This window comes from Parasteatoda tepidariorum, chromosome 7 (genome assembly GCF_043381705.1).
Source record: "Parasteatoda tepidariorum isolate YZ-2023 chromosome 7, CAS_Ptep_4.0, whole genome shotgun sequence".
Taxonomy (NCBI): Eukaryota; Metazoa; Arthropoda; class Arachnida; order Araneae; family Theridiidae; genus Parasteatoda; species Parasteatoda tepidariorum.
Window position 1 is genome coordinate 45,749,277 of NC_092210.1, and position 17,126 is coordinate 45,766,402.

At 30.1% G+C, this 17,126-nt stretch overlaps 1 protein-coding gene across 1 annotated transcript in view; it reads right to left on the minus strand.

The window, feature by feature from the left end:
- Positions 1-4,054: 4,054 nt before the first annotated feature.
- The window catches only part of LOC107451260 (QRFP-like peptide receptor), an 87,362-nt gene continuing 74,290 nt past the window's right edge, over positions 4,055-17,126 (minus strand). Inside the window, exons 6-8 of the mRNA XM_016067306.3 lie at positions 8,330-8,535; positions 6,888-7,017; positions 4,055-5,463 (exon numbers count right to left, since the gene is read on the minus strand). Coding sequence (XP_015922792.1) covers positions 5,131-5,463; positions 6,888-7,017; positions 8,330-8,535 — 669 coding nt within the window. The 3' untranslated portion in view covers positions 4,055-5,130. The remainder of the gene's footprint in view (positions 5,464-6,887; positions 7,018-8,329; positions 8,536-17,126) is intronic.

The following is a 17,126-nucleotide window of genomic DNA, read 5'->3' on the forward strand; positions in this document are numbered from 1 at the left end:
TCATATTTTATAGTTTTAAAAGATAAAAGGTAGCAATAATTAAGGAAAATAATCATATGCTGTATAAAAATTGTTTTATGAGGAGTAATTAATCAACGACATATTTTTTTCCATAAGTTCCTTAAACTTTTTCCTTCATCAGCATGACAGTCTAGTACAGGCCATCAGAGCCGCCTGAACGAGTCATTTCCACTTGGCTCTATCAGACACTAGGTTTCTCCATCTATTGATGCCCATAGTTTGAAGATCTGATTCCACAAAATCAATTCATCTGGTGGTTGGTCTTCCCCTTTATCGGTTGCCTGTAAACTTTCCAAAATTCAGCTTCTAAACTGGGTCACTATTATCCTTTCTATAGATGTGACCTAGCCATCTTTTTCTAAATTTAATAACTTAAATTATGTTTCGTTGTTTAAATTTTAACTACACTTCCTTGAACTGTACTGTTAGAAACAGTGTCACAAAACTGTTTTCAAATTTTGCGCAAATTTGCTGCGTATTGTTTTAATTTGCTGCAACCATAACAGCATGAAACCATATTTTTTTAACCATATTCTTATAGAATCGAAACCATTTTCACTTGAATATAGCGATACTTGTTCTCAATTTTTAACTAGGAAAAGAAGACACCAATTTTACACCTGATTAAGGTTATAACAAATTTGCATTATCTATTTGTTCGATATTTCGATATTATGGTTCAATGTTGAACTTATTTTTCAGAGGTTGTGGAATGAATCAAACAGGGACATTTTATACTGAGTTTCACATCACATATAGTTTTATTAAAAAATAATACAATGTGAAAATAACCATTATTTGATTTGTGCGTTGTGTACTATTCAATATAACTTATGCATTTTGTTTTCAGATTTTCCTGCAGGTTTCAAGCTGGAAAATTCCCTGTCCAGTGGTAATCTTGTTATGGTTTTCTTAATCTTAGAATCCAGTTAAGGTTTTCTTAAGGTCTAAATCAAAAGGTTTTTTGTTCCATATTTATTATACAGATAATAAAGAAACACCAGATTTGTTTCTTAAATTTAAATTTTATCGATACCGTAATTATTAATACTCAAATAGTTAGATTAAAAACTATCAACAATGTCCTATATATCTTATAATTTCAGTTCTGACGATATTGCAATGAAACAGCATTGCAATATCTCGCTACATATTGCATTGCAATACGTAGCAAACTGTTAAGTAACACCCGCCATTTAGTAGTTTTGGGGAAAATGTATAAATTCGTAAGTTTAGTTTTGGAGGAGGAAGGAAAAAAGAGTTTCATGGGGGATAAGCTTAAATATTGCTATATGAGCAAATTATGTCTTGTTTTTTTTTCAATGCTTTTTTAAACATTAAATTGAACAAAATGAATGCATATATATTGGACTGAGAGTGTTAGAAGTTATCCACTATATATTGTAGATACCTTTTTTTCAAGATTGCTCAAAAACACATGCATTGTAAAACATTCGTGAATATTTTTCTGAAAAACTGTGAAATATGGGAAACAATGACGCGAAAACATTCGAATAGACTTCGGTACTCGGAACAAAAAATGTTCCGAAAACTAAACGCAGTAACCTCGAGCTGACAAAAGATTAATATCAAGATGCAGTTTTGTTTAACTATGTAATCCTACTAGTTGTAATAACTTTGTCTGGTATCATTCCATTTCAGCTTACTAGATGTGTTGGACCCGTTAATAGGTGAAATTTAAAAATAATTATTTTTATCTATGAAATCCTTATAACATCTAACTATTCTTTCAAATTGGGTTTATTTTTATTCAATTTAATGTAAAATAAAAAGAAATATATAGGAAGCTATACATCATTGAGAATGGCCTATGCTTTAGTTTCTCTCTATCAACCTAAATACTACCTAAAATGTTAAGCAATTTTTGACAAATTACTGAGAGGAAAGTACCTAAAAGTTTGCCACTTGGCGCAACTTTTTTTTAGATTATTTGAATTATTTTTACTGCATTATAACAATAATTACAGCATTTAGTTCAATGGTTTGATGCAGTTCAACTAATACGTTATAACATACAAAGTGACAACCTGGTTTAAATTTAGTAACAATTCCTATATTTTACTTACGTTTCATAAAAAAGGCAGCAAAGAGGTCAAAACAATATTTATTGGTCACAAAGAATTACAATTCGGTTTATATGGAATCAGTTTTTACACATATTTCTACCATTTACATCAATGAAAGTTTATAAATGGTATGAAAAAAACGATATTGATTTTACTTGACTTTCATTTTGACCACAAATTATGCAATACTTTGATCTTCCAAATCTCTTAGAGTTTACATAAAAATTACAGGAGGCTTCCAGCATAAACGAAAAATGTGTTTATATAGGCAGTTTCTTGAAACTTTGCTTTTCCTACTGAAAAAGTTTAATTTGGAATTACGATTCCATTGTTAAACTAGTAAAACGTTTTCTCTTTCCCATTATCTTAACCTTGTTCTTTATGACTTCATTATATTATCAAATCTCAGCGTATTTTTATAGATTTGGTTAAAAATAATTAAATTTGATTGTATTTATCTAGCAAAGGCAAAAACGACAAGATTTATTTACCTGCTTGTTTACTTACATCATTAAAATTATATAATTATTTTATGCTATTGTTCAAAAGTTATTTAATTTTAAACTATATATAATGCAAAACTTTCAAAGGATAAGTATAATATTGAAATATGCAGTAGTGTTCGTTATAAATATATTCAAATATACAATAAGAATTAATCAGATATCATTCAGCACTTTTTAAAAGTTTTATATTTTCCTAAAAGATGTACTATATTGAAATTCTATCTTGTTACAGATATAATATAGGCTAGAAAATATATTAATTATAATATATTTTAATGTAGACATGTTAATCTTGAGTTTAATTGCATTTTATTTTATTAGCGTCGTGGTATTTAAAGTAATTTGATAATTTTCAAAATACATTGGAAAATAAAAAAAATAAATTACTAACTCTATCTTAAGATATATAAGATGTAATATGAATCAAAAAACTTTTCATGGTTGCATACTTCAAACCTTAAGAAGGATACTTTTTAAATTGACTAGCTGAACATGTTCAGAAACAGAACATGTTCTTTAAAGCCAACCCTTCTTTGTCACATTAAAATACAATTCATCATTCATTATCACTCTCTTTAAATACTCAACTTTAATCGTGTTCACATTTAATATATGCATATTAGTCAGAGGATGTTAGGAATTTGCATAAATAAATTCACTTTTAATAAGAATATCAATAAGATGCTCATATTGTTCCCTTATATATATACATAGCATATTCTTTGAAGACAAATTTTGACAGTTTTAGGAATGTTCGTCAAATTTATCTACATTATAGGATGGAAAATAATTATCTGCACAATAGAATGACAACGAAACTTTTTCATTATTTTTTTTAAAGGAAATTGCATCTGCCATCTAGATTTTGACAGATTGGTCATCAGATTTTGAGCTATTTTAGTGACCTATAACTAATTCATTGTTTTCTTAATTATTCTAGCCAACATCAGTACGCTTTAAATATAAATTTTGATTCTAAAAATAAATTTAATTCGACTATTTGAATGACAAATCAAGTTGCAGTAAAGTTTTTTTTTTTTAATTTCTTCAAAGAAGTTTTAATTTTAAAACAAAAATGCATCTAATTACAACCGTTAAATTTTTAAAGCGATTCTTAAATTTTTTTTTTAAAGTTACCATGTGGAAATAAAACATTTGATACCGTAATGATATTACCATGTACATAAATACAAAAAATAGAATACTTAAAAATGTTTATGTACCTCTTCATTGGGAATTTAGATACGATCATATTCTTTAGAGCAGTGTAACTCCTCTAATCTCAATTTTAGATACACTGTCAAAAATTCCGGCACTATGGGTGCATCATCTATAAAATATTATACCATAATTTTTACAGTAATTTTCCTATAATTAAAGTGATTCAGCAATATAACTGTAATCATTACTGTATATCAGGCTTTTTTTCTGTGGCTATTGTTTTTTTGTTTTGTTTCATCAAGTTTTTTATTTAGTGGCATTCCGCTAAAAATGGAGTTTATGTACAACGTACCAGCACCTTGAGTACCGGTACTATGATTGGGTTCGAAATTTTTACTGTATAGATGAACTGATAAGAATTTTTTGATGCTCAATGGACAGTAACATAATCTCCCCCAGTTCAATTTTTAAAAAAAGTATTGTTATTTTATGATAAGACATTTTCTCACTCAAGATATCTTTGAAAATATACACAGATAAATACTGAGATGTTTCGCTTAATACCTAGGTTTGGTTTGGTTTTGAACACTGCTCCATCACTATTGTTTTATATTGACATACCAGGCTTAGTATCCGCATTTTGTTGACCTGTTTTTGAGTAATGACATCCATGTCTCGATACATACTTTTTTTTTTCTTTTTCGAATAATGACATACTAGGTTTTGAAGCTACATTTCATTATTTATGTACTTATTACTTCATCACCTAATTTGGTAACTACATCTGGTCCATTCTTTTCGGATACTGTTTAAGTTCCGCTGTTCACATTGACATGCTGTTAAACACTGACATATCCTGAACAGTGACTACATTATGTTCACTTTTCTCATGTCTTATGTAGTATAGTTCTATTTCTGGCACATTCTGGTTACTTCCAAATGGGACATTAGGTGAACCATTAGTGTATTGTGTATGCTCTCCACTACTTTGTTAATTTCTTAAAGTGACGGAAACATTGTATACTTTGTATTTTAAAAATATCCAAAGTTGCGAAGATCGACATCAATTCTATCTAACAAACACAGAAACATGTAGTTAAAAATGTCATAAATATGGAAGGGTTTTTAAGTGGATGATTCAATAAATAACATATAAGCTCATTAGGAAGAGGGAACGTATTTCAGATATGGAATATAAATAGCAACCACACGAGGAAAAAGTGAATTACAATATAAATAGGAAACATTCTCAAGGGGCGGTCTCAAACTCTTACAAAATTACTTCAGGGAGAGTCGAACTACATAGCCATAGCCATTCTATTCACAGGTTTAATTGTGATCGCCCCCTTCAGCCATCAGGTGATGAAAGTAGATCTAGCATAGCTGACGGAAGTTGTACCTGTTCGACTCAGAGCTCTTTGTACCCTCTTCTTCTGGGTCTTACCGCACATGCAGGTGAGAAAGGCTGCCTTGAAGCTGTTTCTGAAGTTAGCACTCAGGAACCCATAGACGCAGGGATTTATGCAACTGTTGAAGTAAGATAAGAGATGGAAGGCTGTTCTCATGGGTTTTAAATAACCGTAATTGAGTCTATCGAGGATATCGAAGGAAGTGAGGACATTGGTGATGAGAATCGGTCCCCAACAGATGATGAAAAGAATCACAACAGCCACTAACATTTTTATAACCTGAAAATGATACAAATTTTTAAAAAATATTTATTCCAGTCAGTGACTTATGCTATGAAATATGATACATTGTATCCCATTCAATTTGTCTCTCCTAGTTCTCAACTATTTTATTTAAACTCGTCGTTATCATTCCTTGTTAGTGAATATTAGGTAATGAGTTTCATGCTTATAAGAAGATAATTACAGCAACCCATGCCCGGTGAGCCCATATAGATGCCTCATCACGCGAATCAGCCTCGCCCAGAGCGAGTGCTAAGCAATGCGTACTTACATTAGATACAGAGCCCAGAGTCACACCAGATATAAATAACCCCAATCACCTCGACAGGCTGAGAGGAGACCCATGAGCAGTCCAGCCCCAGATTCAGACCCACAGGGCGGTAGCACCAAACCGACAGCAGAGAGACAACTGCCACATCGCAATCCACTGAGCGCCGTCAGACTGGAAGGCCCAAGAACCTTCTTTATTAATAACAAAATAATTAAAAAGCAGTTGAAAATTATTATAAAATTGAAAAACATTAAGGCAATTGAGGAACCAATGGACTGCTCACAAAAGATGGAGAAAGTTTTACTTGTATTATAAGTTTATGTTTATAACATTGGAATCATAAGTCAGATTCATAAAACGAAAAACAAGGTTAATTAGGCTATACTTACTTAGATAACTTTGTTAATAAAATTAATCCGTATTTGCGATACATGGAAAGGAATATCATAAAGCCCTTTAATTGTTTGATCAATCACAGCCTCTCAAAAATGTGAATCAAAAATTTTGTGTTGATATTGTGATCTATACAATTTTGAAACAATAAGTAATTCAACCAATTAATATTGACTTGAGTTGTTTGAGCCAAAAGCAAATATTCTATTCACTAAAAATTTTACCTTTTGTAACAAATAATATGTTTTGCTTTTTTTTAACTAACAACATTATAAAATTAAGCGAGAAGCTGCTGGAAATAATCGAAATAACCTTGATTTATTTTCCTTTATTTATATTTATATTTCGGATGATACACATAGAGCTAAACTAATTGCAGAAATTTAATACTATAAATACTTGCTTTAACCTCAAATATTATTAAAGTTATTACTGGTAATACGAAAGAAAATAAGTTATTTAAATGAAACAACGCATTAAGTTGGTAGCTTTAACAAAAGAATTATATAAAATCCCAAGTTTTTAATTTAGGAGAATTTAATATCGAGGGGAAACATTGTTTCAAATTTATATAATTTAATTCATATATTTTATAATCATTTTTCTTTCGCTTGAATTAAATTAAATCAATGAATTAGGAAATAATTTCGTATCAATTAAAAATATACTGCGTATTATTAAAACTTGATATATTTTTAATTGATTTTTGATATTCCTTTTTTTTTTAAATTTTTTTTATACATTACCCTTAGCTTACCTGTTTGACAGTTGTGTTGTCCGCTTCTAACTTTTGAAGTTTTGGCTTTTTCATTTTAACGTTTGAATTGTTGTAAGTCAAAAATTGATTCCTTGGATGAGTTTCCTTTAGGGCTATTTCAGTACCAGGCCTATAATAAAACAGATTATGAAATCGCGAATTATGAATTCGAAAATTCAAATTGGAAAAAGTAACAAAAATTTAGTCTTTCAATAACTTATATTTTTTTAAGATATAATAACATTTATTCTGTTTTCATGAAATTACTTTGCTAGCATACCATACTATAATGTGGAGTTATATACTGGCTCTGTAGTAAGAAATTTATCAAAGGAAGATATGTTTTATTGAAAGGAACTAGTAATAACCTATAATAAATAAGTTTTTAATCATTGGAAAAATAAGTGGTTAATTGCTTAAAGCAAATGCAGAAATTTTCATTTTCAAAAACTTGCCTTTTAATGTTTAATGACTTTTCATAGTAGTAAAGTAAGGAGGCTCACTTTTTGTTTTTAAAAAACTGACCATTTATTTTAAATTTTAGGTATATATGCAGATTTATTTTTCATATGTATGTATATTTATATATAAATGTAAGTATAAAACTTAAAATAGACTAACAGTTTTCTAAAAATAAAAAATGTGCCCACCCTGATAATGAACCTGTGTTCGCACAAATATTTTTATATGAGAGATGAACAGAAAAGATCCTTGCAATTATTCCACTGTGACAAAAATACTTTTAATGAACAAGGCATTTTAAACAACTTTATAGGCTGTTAAGAAGTAATTTAAGCTATTAATTTAAGCTATTAATTAAGCAAGCAAAAGTAGTTTATATATATTTCTGATACATTTTTGATACTTGTTAGTCTTGGTGTAATTAGAAAATTAATGAAATATACTTGCACAATTATTTGAACCTAAAAGGGACATTATTGCAAAGTTTCTTTTATAAACATTTATACAGCACATATATAGAAATAAAATTTATTGTTATGCGTTTAGCTCTCTCTTCATCAATTTTTCTTAGATAGTAAAAAGCTTTATTAAATTACGCTTTTCTTCGAGCTTTCATTTATCAATTGAAAAAGAATTTGAAAATTTAAATGTTCAGTAACTAATATTAGGTAGACTGGAAAGTAATGTCGTTTCGGTGCATTTGATATTTGTAATCAAGATTTTATTTTTAATCTATAATCTATTCACCCTCGTTAGAAGCAACCTTTCAATGCCTGATCGAAAATAATCGAAATGGATCGAAAAAAAATTATTTGGTTTTTAGGACTAACGAATATTTAATGTGCCGAAACGACATTAATTTCCGGTTCCCCTAATGCTTTTTAATATACAGTCTTATATCAAAATTAGAATGGCAATTTAAATAAATATTATTTTTATGATAATTAAATTAGTTTTGAGATTACGCATGCGTAACTTACATTTCACCTGAGACCATGCTTGCTCTGTCTTTCATCACTATCCATAATTGGTGACATATTTTAGAATACGCGAAACCCATTATTAAAGAAGGAGCGATGAGAATTAGAAGCATCATATAGACTTCATAGCTTCGCCAAAGCCATGGTTGATGCCAATTACGAACACACCAGAATGCTTTGTATCGTTCTCCTACTTCTATATGAATCTACAAAAATAATTCAAAAAATTATCATCATTGCAATTTATATTTTTTTGATATTTTATTAGGGAGCCAGAAATGCATTCAGATAGAATGTGAAGAAAAAATTTAAAATAAAATAAGCATTTTATTAAATTTTACAGTAATAGCTTATAATAATAATTATTTTGCATAATAGTAATAGCCTAATGACTACATGACTAGTAGTTATGTAGTAATAGCCTATAATGATATAATTGTGTATACATGATAATTATTTTGCTTCTGAGAGATACTTTCTACACTGACCATGCTTTTAGATTCTATTCCACCTACTCCCTCTGTTAGTTTACCAGCTTATAGTGCTTGTTGATCGGACTTTATTTCTCTAATAATAGAGTCATATATTAACCCCTTCCTTCTCACTCCCGTGAAAATGACGGGGTGAGTTTTTGCTCTCTATTTCTCTCTCCCGTGATATTGACGGGCTGGAGTGTTCAGTAGTAAATCGGCAATAAGAATAAAACTAATTCATTTATTTTGCCCGGAAAATATTTTATTTCTCATTTTACTCACCAGAAAGCAGTACCAGGATAATTTTTAAGGTAGTTTATCAATAGTTTATTTTAAACTAGATTTCATCACTAATCGAATACGTAATACAAATACAAAAGCCAAAAAATAGGCACTTTTATGACTGTTTTCTTGAAAATTTACCGATCGCTAAGGGGTTAAAGAGATCTTTGTAACACGGTGAAAGTTTGCTTGCAGATTACTCTTGTACTTTTCAGAAATTATCTAAAGCAGGTTCTTTAACCACAATTATTAACTTCTTTGGCTTTCTAATCGTTTTATTGGCGAACACGACCAGTATATTTCAATGCTAATTTTAAAAGGTATTAAATATCCAAAATCTTTAAAAAAAATTTAGGTTTAAGTGTATTGTAAAAAAGGTTTTTAAGAATTGAAAAAAAAAGTTCCAAAATAGATTAGAAACTAACAATAGTCAAATTTAAAAATTCCATGTATTTAAAATTTGAACAGCATATACTCATCATTGAGCCCACTGCAAAGTCTCAAAAGGGATGTAGAGGCAGAAATATGTGAGAGAGATGTTCGTTGGCTGCCAGTAGGATTCGAACCAAGGACCTTCGTGTTCATAGTAGGAAGCTTTAATCATCATAGTTGTACACCTCAGTTCAGGACGAGTTATTGCATACATGTATCATTACATACATATCTTTCGTTTAAAAGTTTTTAAAATGAAGCAAAATAAAAAAAAAAATAAAAAAAGTAAAATTATCCAGATCATAATTTTCAAATTGCAATGGACCACTGAGATTGAAAATTAGCATACCATAAGATGTCACTGCGGCGGCCACAATATTAAGCTTCCTAACTCTCCCTGAACTAGACTGTATATCTACGGTATTTAAAGCATTCTTATAAGAACATGTCTCATACATATTTCTCTTCTCATCCCTTTTGAAACTGTGCTTTTTGCTCAAAAATGAGTATATGTTGTTTCGATTTTGAATACACAGGGTTTTCAAACTTGAATTTTATTTATTTCGATGCCATTTTGAAACATTTTGGCTCAATTTTGAGAAACCCTTTCTTACAGTGTAACTCCAATTTACGGTAAAATTTATCAGGTAATTCAAACATATTTTATTCATACTGAAGATATATTAATTACGAATTATAGATAATAATTCTCAATTAAATCTTTTGATTAAGTAACATAATTTATAATTTAAAAAAAAATGAAACATAAAAAATATTCAAAAATCAGCTTCGTGTAGCTTAAAAATCAACAAAACGAAAATAACTATGCTTAAATCAAAATTTTCGGAATTCTGACGATTTCAAAATTTAAGACTCTTATAAAAACTATCAATTTTAAAAACATTTTGAAAAATATGAAGGTAATAAAAATTACTGGTAGTATACGAATGATATAGTTTAATAAAAATTGCACGTGTTTCTTTAAATCATATGAAGAATTGCTGAATAATAAAGTGAATGTAATTAAGAGTATCTTCAGCCTTAGCATAATTCCTAACTATTTCAAACAAAGCTTATAATTTACTGTTTTCGTATTGTTTTCCATCTTGAAGTTCACTTGTTTTCGATGAATTGTTAAAAAACTCAGTCTCCAAACTTAATATCTCAATTTAAGACATAAATTCACTTTAAAAGAATTAAATAACGAGGACTTACTTTCAACATTATATAAAAAATTTAAGTTATGAAAAGCTAAAATCTTTTAAATAAAATATGATGCAAAATTAAAAAAAAAATAATCTTGAAGTAACCATAACCCAAAGCGTGGTTATTTTAGGATCATGCAATTACTTTTGCATTCGGGAAAAGAAATGTTTTCGAGAATCATCCTTCCCGAGTTTTAAAAATGCAAATTACTTTCTCTAAAGCAGCTCAACATAATAATGCAAAAATCGTACTTTATTTATTTCATCATAACAGAGAATTATTTTAGAGAACTATTGTTGTTTGCCGTGATATGGAATGAAAAATGCATGCTCGAAATTGGGAAAAAATACATTTTTGCACATAGAAATATTTTTGTCATTGTTATGGATCTTTTTAAAATTTGATGAACACAAACAAGAAATAAACATGCTGGGTGAATAGATACTATAAGAAGCTTTGAAACAGCTTTTATATTCGAGAATTTAGATTATACAATTATACATCACATGCCATAATAATTTATATCCTGGAAAAGAAACGAAAAATATAAGAAAACATTTCAATATATATATATATATATATACTAGTAGGCTGCCCCCCTGCTCGCTAACGCTCGCCAACCCCCAAAAAATGCTACGCAATCTTATATGGTTTGCTTCGCAAACCAAGCTCGCTTCGCTCGCTACTAACTTAGATACATTGCAAATGCACAAAATTCTAAGAATTCAAAAGAATCATTCAAATCCATATAAAAACTTTTTTTTTAAAAAAAATTACATCTTTTTAGTAAATACTAAGTCATTAAAATAAATTTGAATTCAAATAAATGACATGCAATTCGTTAAACCTATTAGAAATGTGCTATAGTATAAAATCTTAAGGCGTAACAGCGCGACTGAGACTCATTTTTCAATGAATAACTAATAACAATAATAAAACAAATAAATTCAAGATATANGCAATGAGGTTTTTTTCGTCGAAGTGTAAGAGAAATAATAACGTAAACAAAACAAAGCAAACGTTGCCACCGACGGAAAAGAAATACAGCCAAAATTTGGGAGCCACGTAAGAGAATTATATATATTAGATTATTACATTATATTATTTAAACAAATTTGATGAGTTCACAACCGTGATTTAATATTTTCTTTTACGAAACGGGCGGATATATTAAATATTAATTTTGCTTGCATCCCATTGTCCACGAAACTGATAGCTAAGTTCTTAAGCATTTAATAGATCCCTTTAACTGTAATTTATAACAGTATATAAATGTTATTTTTACAAAGTAATAATTGTAAAAAGGTTAATAAGCCTGAGGTTAATAATGGCTGAGTAGTAGAACTTCGCGCTCCCGTGCCACAGGTCCTGGGTTCGATCCTCGGGCCGGGCAAGGTTGTCTCAGCCTTTCATCCCTTCAGTGGGTCGATAAACGAGTACCAAGCAAGCTTGGGAACTAAACACTGGGGGTTTTGCGTTAGGCTGACCATCTAACCGAAACATCTGCTCCTGCACCCCAGAGCCCAAGGGCAAGTAAACTGAGATGGGCACAGTAGGCCCTGGCCCTCTTTGGGCTGTCGTGCCACTGAGTTTAGTTTAGTAAGATTAGCCTACATTTCTAAATAACTTTATCTTAAAATGTAGCGGGGAATTACATAATAATAATAAAACAAAGCAATTCTCTTAGTTTTAAACTCTTGAATTAAAAACGTAACAGTAGCAGTACAGGAAAATAGCCTTAAATTAGGGATACAAAAATATTTACAGAAAGACAATACTTGTGTGACTTTTATTAATTTTGTACTGATGATAACTAAAATAATATGGAAATGAATGAAGGAAAAACTGGATCCTACCACGTGATTTTATGGCCAATAAAACTGCATGGACAACAATGGAAAACTGCGACACCATCATTAGATTTTTATATATAGTAAGATATATATATATATATATATATATATATATTATTGTTTTCGGAAGTAGTGTCATTTCAGGAGATTAAACTACGCATGCAGCACCAGTTTATTTAAGAAATGCAATTATTGCTAATATTATCAGGCAGTTTTGTTTCTTTACTGCCAGAAAGGGCAAAAATATGTCAAAATAGCTTTGAAACAAATATAATCGAATTCGAAAACTCCATGTACTTACTTTTGAGTACAGTATGAAATATAGTTATGAAAATTATTGTTATGAGCTTATAGTCACTTTTTAGCGAAATACAGACTCAAAAGTGATGTGGAGATAGAAATGTGTAAGAAAGATGTTCGTTAGCTGCCGGCGGGATTAGAAACAAGGACCTCATGGTTCATAGTAGAACGCTCAAACTACCATAGTTGCCTATCCCGGTCTAGGGAAAGTTGGGAAGCTTTAAATAGTGGCCCACCGCAATGAAACAACATATATTCCATTTGCTTGAATTTTTTTTTTAAATGAAGCAAAATAAGTAAAAAGTGAGATCGAAATTACCGATCTATTGTCTAAGCCAGTGGATTCCAATTTTTTTTCAGATACGGACCCCAAAATGATCGATCTTCTTTCAGCGGAATCTCGATATTTAGAAAAAAATTTATTAGTAAATGTTGAAAAGTACTAATCAACTGAAGAAAACTATTTTTTTTAATATTTAATAAATTAAAATTTTAATTATTATTTTTAAGACATTTAATGGCTGGATAAAGAATTAAATTTTTTCATGGTATAATTTTAACAATACTAGTCTCATTGGATTTTGTGTCAGACGGTTGAATTTGCAGACCTAAAGTGGCATCTAGTCCAGCTCATAATTTGATTTTATTGTATACATAAGCTGAATGTTGTTCTAGATCAAATAAAAATCAAAAAGGACGAAAATGAACGTTGAGAATAATAATCACATCAATATTAAATGACAAATGGAGAATTAATTGGACAAAAATTTCATTACAGAGTTTAGTAACTGATAATGCTATCCTAACTCTCGGTACCCGTGTAACCTCGCAAGGATTCCGCGGAGCACCATTTGGGAACAACTTGCCTTGAAATTGGAAATTACTATGTCATGATGTGTCATTGCGGCGGCCGTTGTATAATATTTCTTAACTCTCCCTGGACTGGGGTGGCTATGGCGGTCAAAACGGCGTACTGTGAACTCAGTGGTCCATGATTCGAACCCAAAAAAATATATATATATATACTAATTATTTTGATCTGTATTTGTTCTACTTCTTGTTTTGTTGATCCTACTATTTAGAACATTCCTAACATTTGTTGAAATCCATGCTTTGTACATAGCTCAAGAAGGTTGTCCTCACGTCATTGACGTATTACTTGTAAAAAATAAATAATATTTTGTGGAGCAACAATTAACTGTAATGATTTTAATTTTTAACGATTTTAATAAATGCCACGGGTGGGGCTTTGGTGGTTCCTCGACCAAGTGTTACTTTTTGGACCTGTGGTGTGGTGCTCTCCTGAGGGGCTTATCACGGCGGCAAGTTGATTTATTCCGTATACCTCACTCCGGGGTGGATCGATGCAGATTATCTTTGCTTCGAATCCCGCTCAAAGCTAACAAACATCCCTCTCACATATTTCTCCCTAGATATCATTTTTGAAATTATGCAATTTACTCAAAAACGAGTATATGATGTAACAATTTTCTAATCACGATGTTCAATAATGATAACATGAGCATAGCATTCAAACTCATCTTTATTTGACTTGGAGTTGCTTTGTCACATTTTTGCTCAAGTTTAACAAAACCTTTTTTACTGTGTAACTTTTCAAAAATACTGAATGGTTAAATAAAAGACAAAACTCTTAGAAAAGGTTGTAAAATTGAGATAAAATTATTTTACGATTTGACTTTTTAAGTGTAGAATGTATATTTAAAAATGGGGAAAAATTTAAAGGTAAAAATTTAAAAAAATTAAAGCTCTTTACCGTTTTATTTAAAAACATTATAACTCTAAAATATATTAATTTTTACATTTGTTTTTTAGATACAATATTTTGTTTATTATTAAATATCGTGTTTTATTCTCAGTAGATAAATATGCGCGTCTAAATTTCAAAGTATGCAAGGTAATTTAAAGAAAATTAATAATAATATTGATGATACAGTAAGTACCCATTGCAACCGTTTGTGAACATTAAAAATACTGGACATTACTGTATAACTAGAAAATGTAAAGGGGTCAGTTTGTCCTTTTCTAGAGCGTTTGTGCGTCGATCAATTAGACTTACATAAACCTACCTAGGGCTATTGGGGTACCTACCAAAATACCTTAAAGGCCTTAGACTTACCTTAAAAGCTTAAGACTAAAAAATTACGGTATAAAATATTGGCACTCAGGATGACAGTGTAATATACAATAAAGTCCGCACTATTGGAATGTTAAGGAAGAAAAAATCTGATGCTGCTTTTTTGATGTGATTTTTATACAGTCATATTTCCTGTAAAATCACTGAATCACTGTAATTAAATCGCTATCACTGTCAAAATAGAAAATATTACTTTACGAAAGAGATTTGCGAATGATGCACCCAAGAGATCATTAATTTTTTCCATAATTTGAACCGGAATTTTTTACAGAGCACTCATTTCCCCATCCGTCATTCTAGGAATAGGTTTCTAAATACAGTGCACAAAATATGGACCATCCTGAATAACTATTGATCTAATAATCAGATCTTCACGTTCTGGGAATCAATCTAAATGGCTCAAGAGGGTGATCTCAAATATGCCAATTAATAAGTGCAGACGATATTTTAAGCTACAAAATCAGAAATAAAAACATGATTTCTCTGAAAAAAGATAACTTTTTTGACATATTTAGATTTGTGACTCTCAAAATATAGGGGGTAGTCACCAACTAGGAAATATGGTCCAAATAGTTTGGTCAGGAGAGCAGTTCAAAGTTTTGACCCGTTAATGTTAATTTTACTTCTTGCATATTTCACTATACCTCGTAAACTTTTTAAGTGAAATTTGAAAATTTGTGAGACACAATTATAAAATTAATTTGTCTAAAGATAATTTCTTCGCTAAAATTAACATTCATTAAATATTTATTATTTCATTTAATAATGGTTGAAAAAAATTTGAATTGTAAGGTATACAATTTTTTGCATAATTTTAAAGAAAATAATTTTACATGGCAAAATACTAAATGTGAGCAAAACCGGTCGAATAGTTCCTGAGAAATGCAACTTTAAATATCAGACTTTTTTATTATAACGAAAATTTCTTATGATAATTTCTTTTCTAAATTCTATGATGATGTCATATCAGTAAAGCTGAGTATATACATAAACCAAAAGTGCTGAGCAATCATTCTCTTCACTGGAATGGAAGTTCGACTCCCAATGTGGACATCACTTTTTCCCTACATTCTATATAACAACAAGCAGCTTCAACTTCATACATTCTTAAATTAGTGAATCTAGACTACAGAAACTCGCAACTCTCTCAAGCAGGCATTAAGAGCAGCATCACAGCTCTGGTCATCACCATCTGACTCACTGGGGGACTCTAATACTATTAATTTCTCACATTAGATGGCACCACAAGTTTAACAAGCTGATGCAAATTCTATGACTGTATAATATTTGAAACATGATTCAGTCGCAATTGAAAGTTACTGACTTATTATGCAAATAATACTGTTCTCACGGGTATGGCTTATGAATTACTTAGAAAGGTTATTCCAGTTAATTCCTGAATGGTTACTGACTCTCAGGTGGGATAGTATTGATTTTTTTTTCACCAGAAAAGTTATCGGTATAAATTGAGCACTGCAGATAATATTATAGCAACATTTCTGAATTCTTTTAACAAGTAGTGTAGTAGACCTTTGCACCTCACTGCGCATTGTTAAAAAGTCTACTTTTAATAGAAGTAAGCACAAACTTTTCCTTTTGTTTTCAGGCTTAAAATATATTTTCCATGGGGAGCAAGCACAATTTCTGAAAGTTTTATGCATGGTTCTTCAAAGCATGCCAACAGTTTCCACATAATAGTTTTCAAAACTTTTGTTGTTAGATAACACAATGTTTCCTTAGTGTTTATTGTGTAGTAATTTGGTATACTATAGCCTACGTCGCAGGTTGTGTTATTCCTACTAAATTTAACCCATGAACGGCATTTTCTGCGAGCCTAACTTTAAGCCACAAATAAACAAACGAAGTGTTTGATCGCTTAAATAGCTGTTCGCCAGATTTTATTGCATTATAAAGAAAAGTAATTGATATTCGATTTTTGATTAATAATTGATTTATGTGGATAGTGGCATTTATGTGGATAGTGGCATAGAATTTAGCATTGCGTCATGGTAAATGTTATTCCTACTAAGTGGAAGTAGTTGTGTTTTTTTTTATATTATACCCAATTGCGTGTCTATTGCATAGAAAAAAAATTT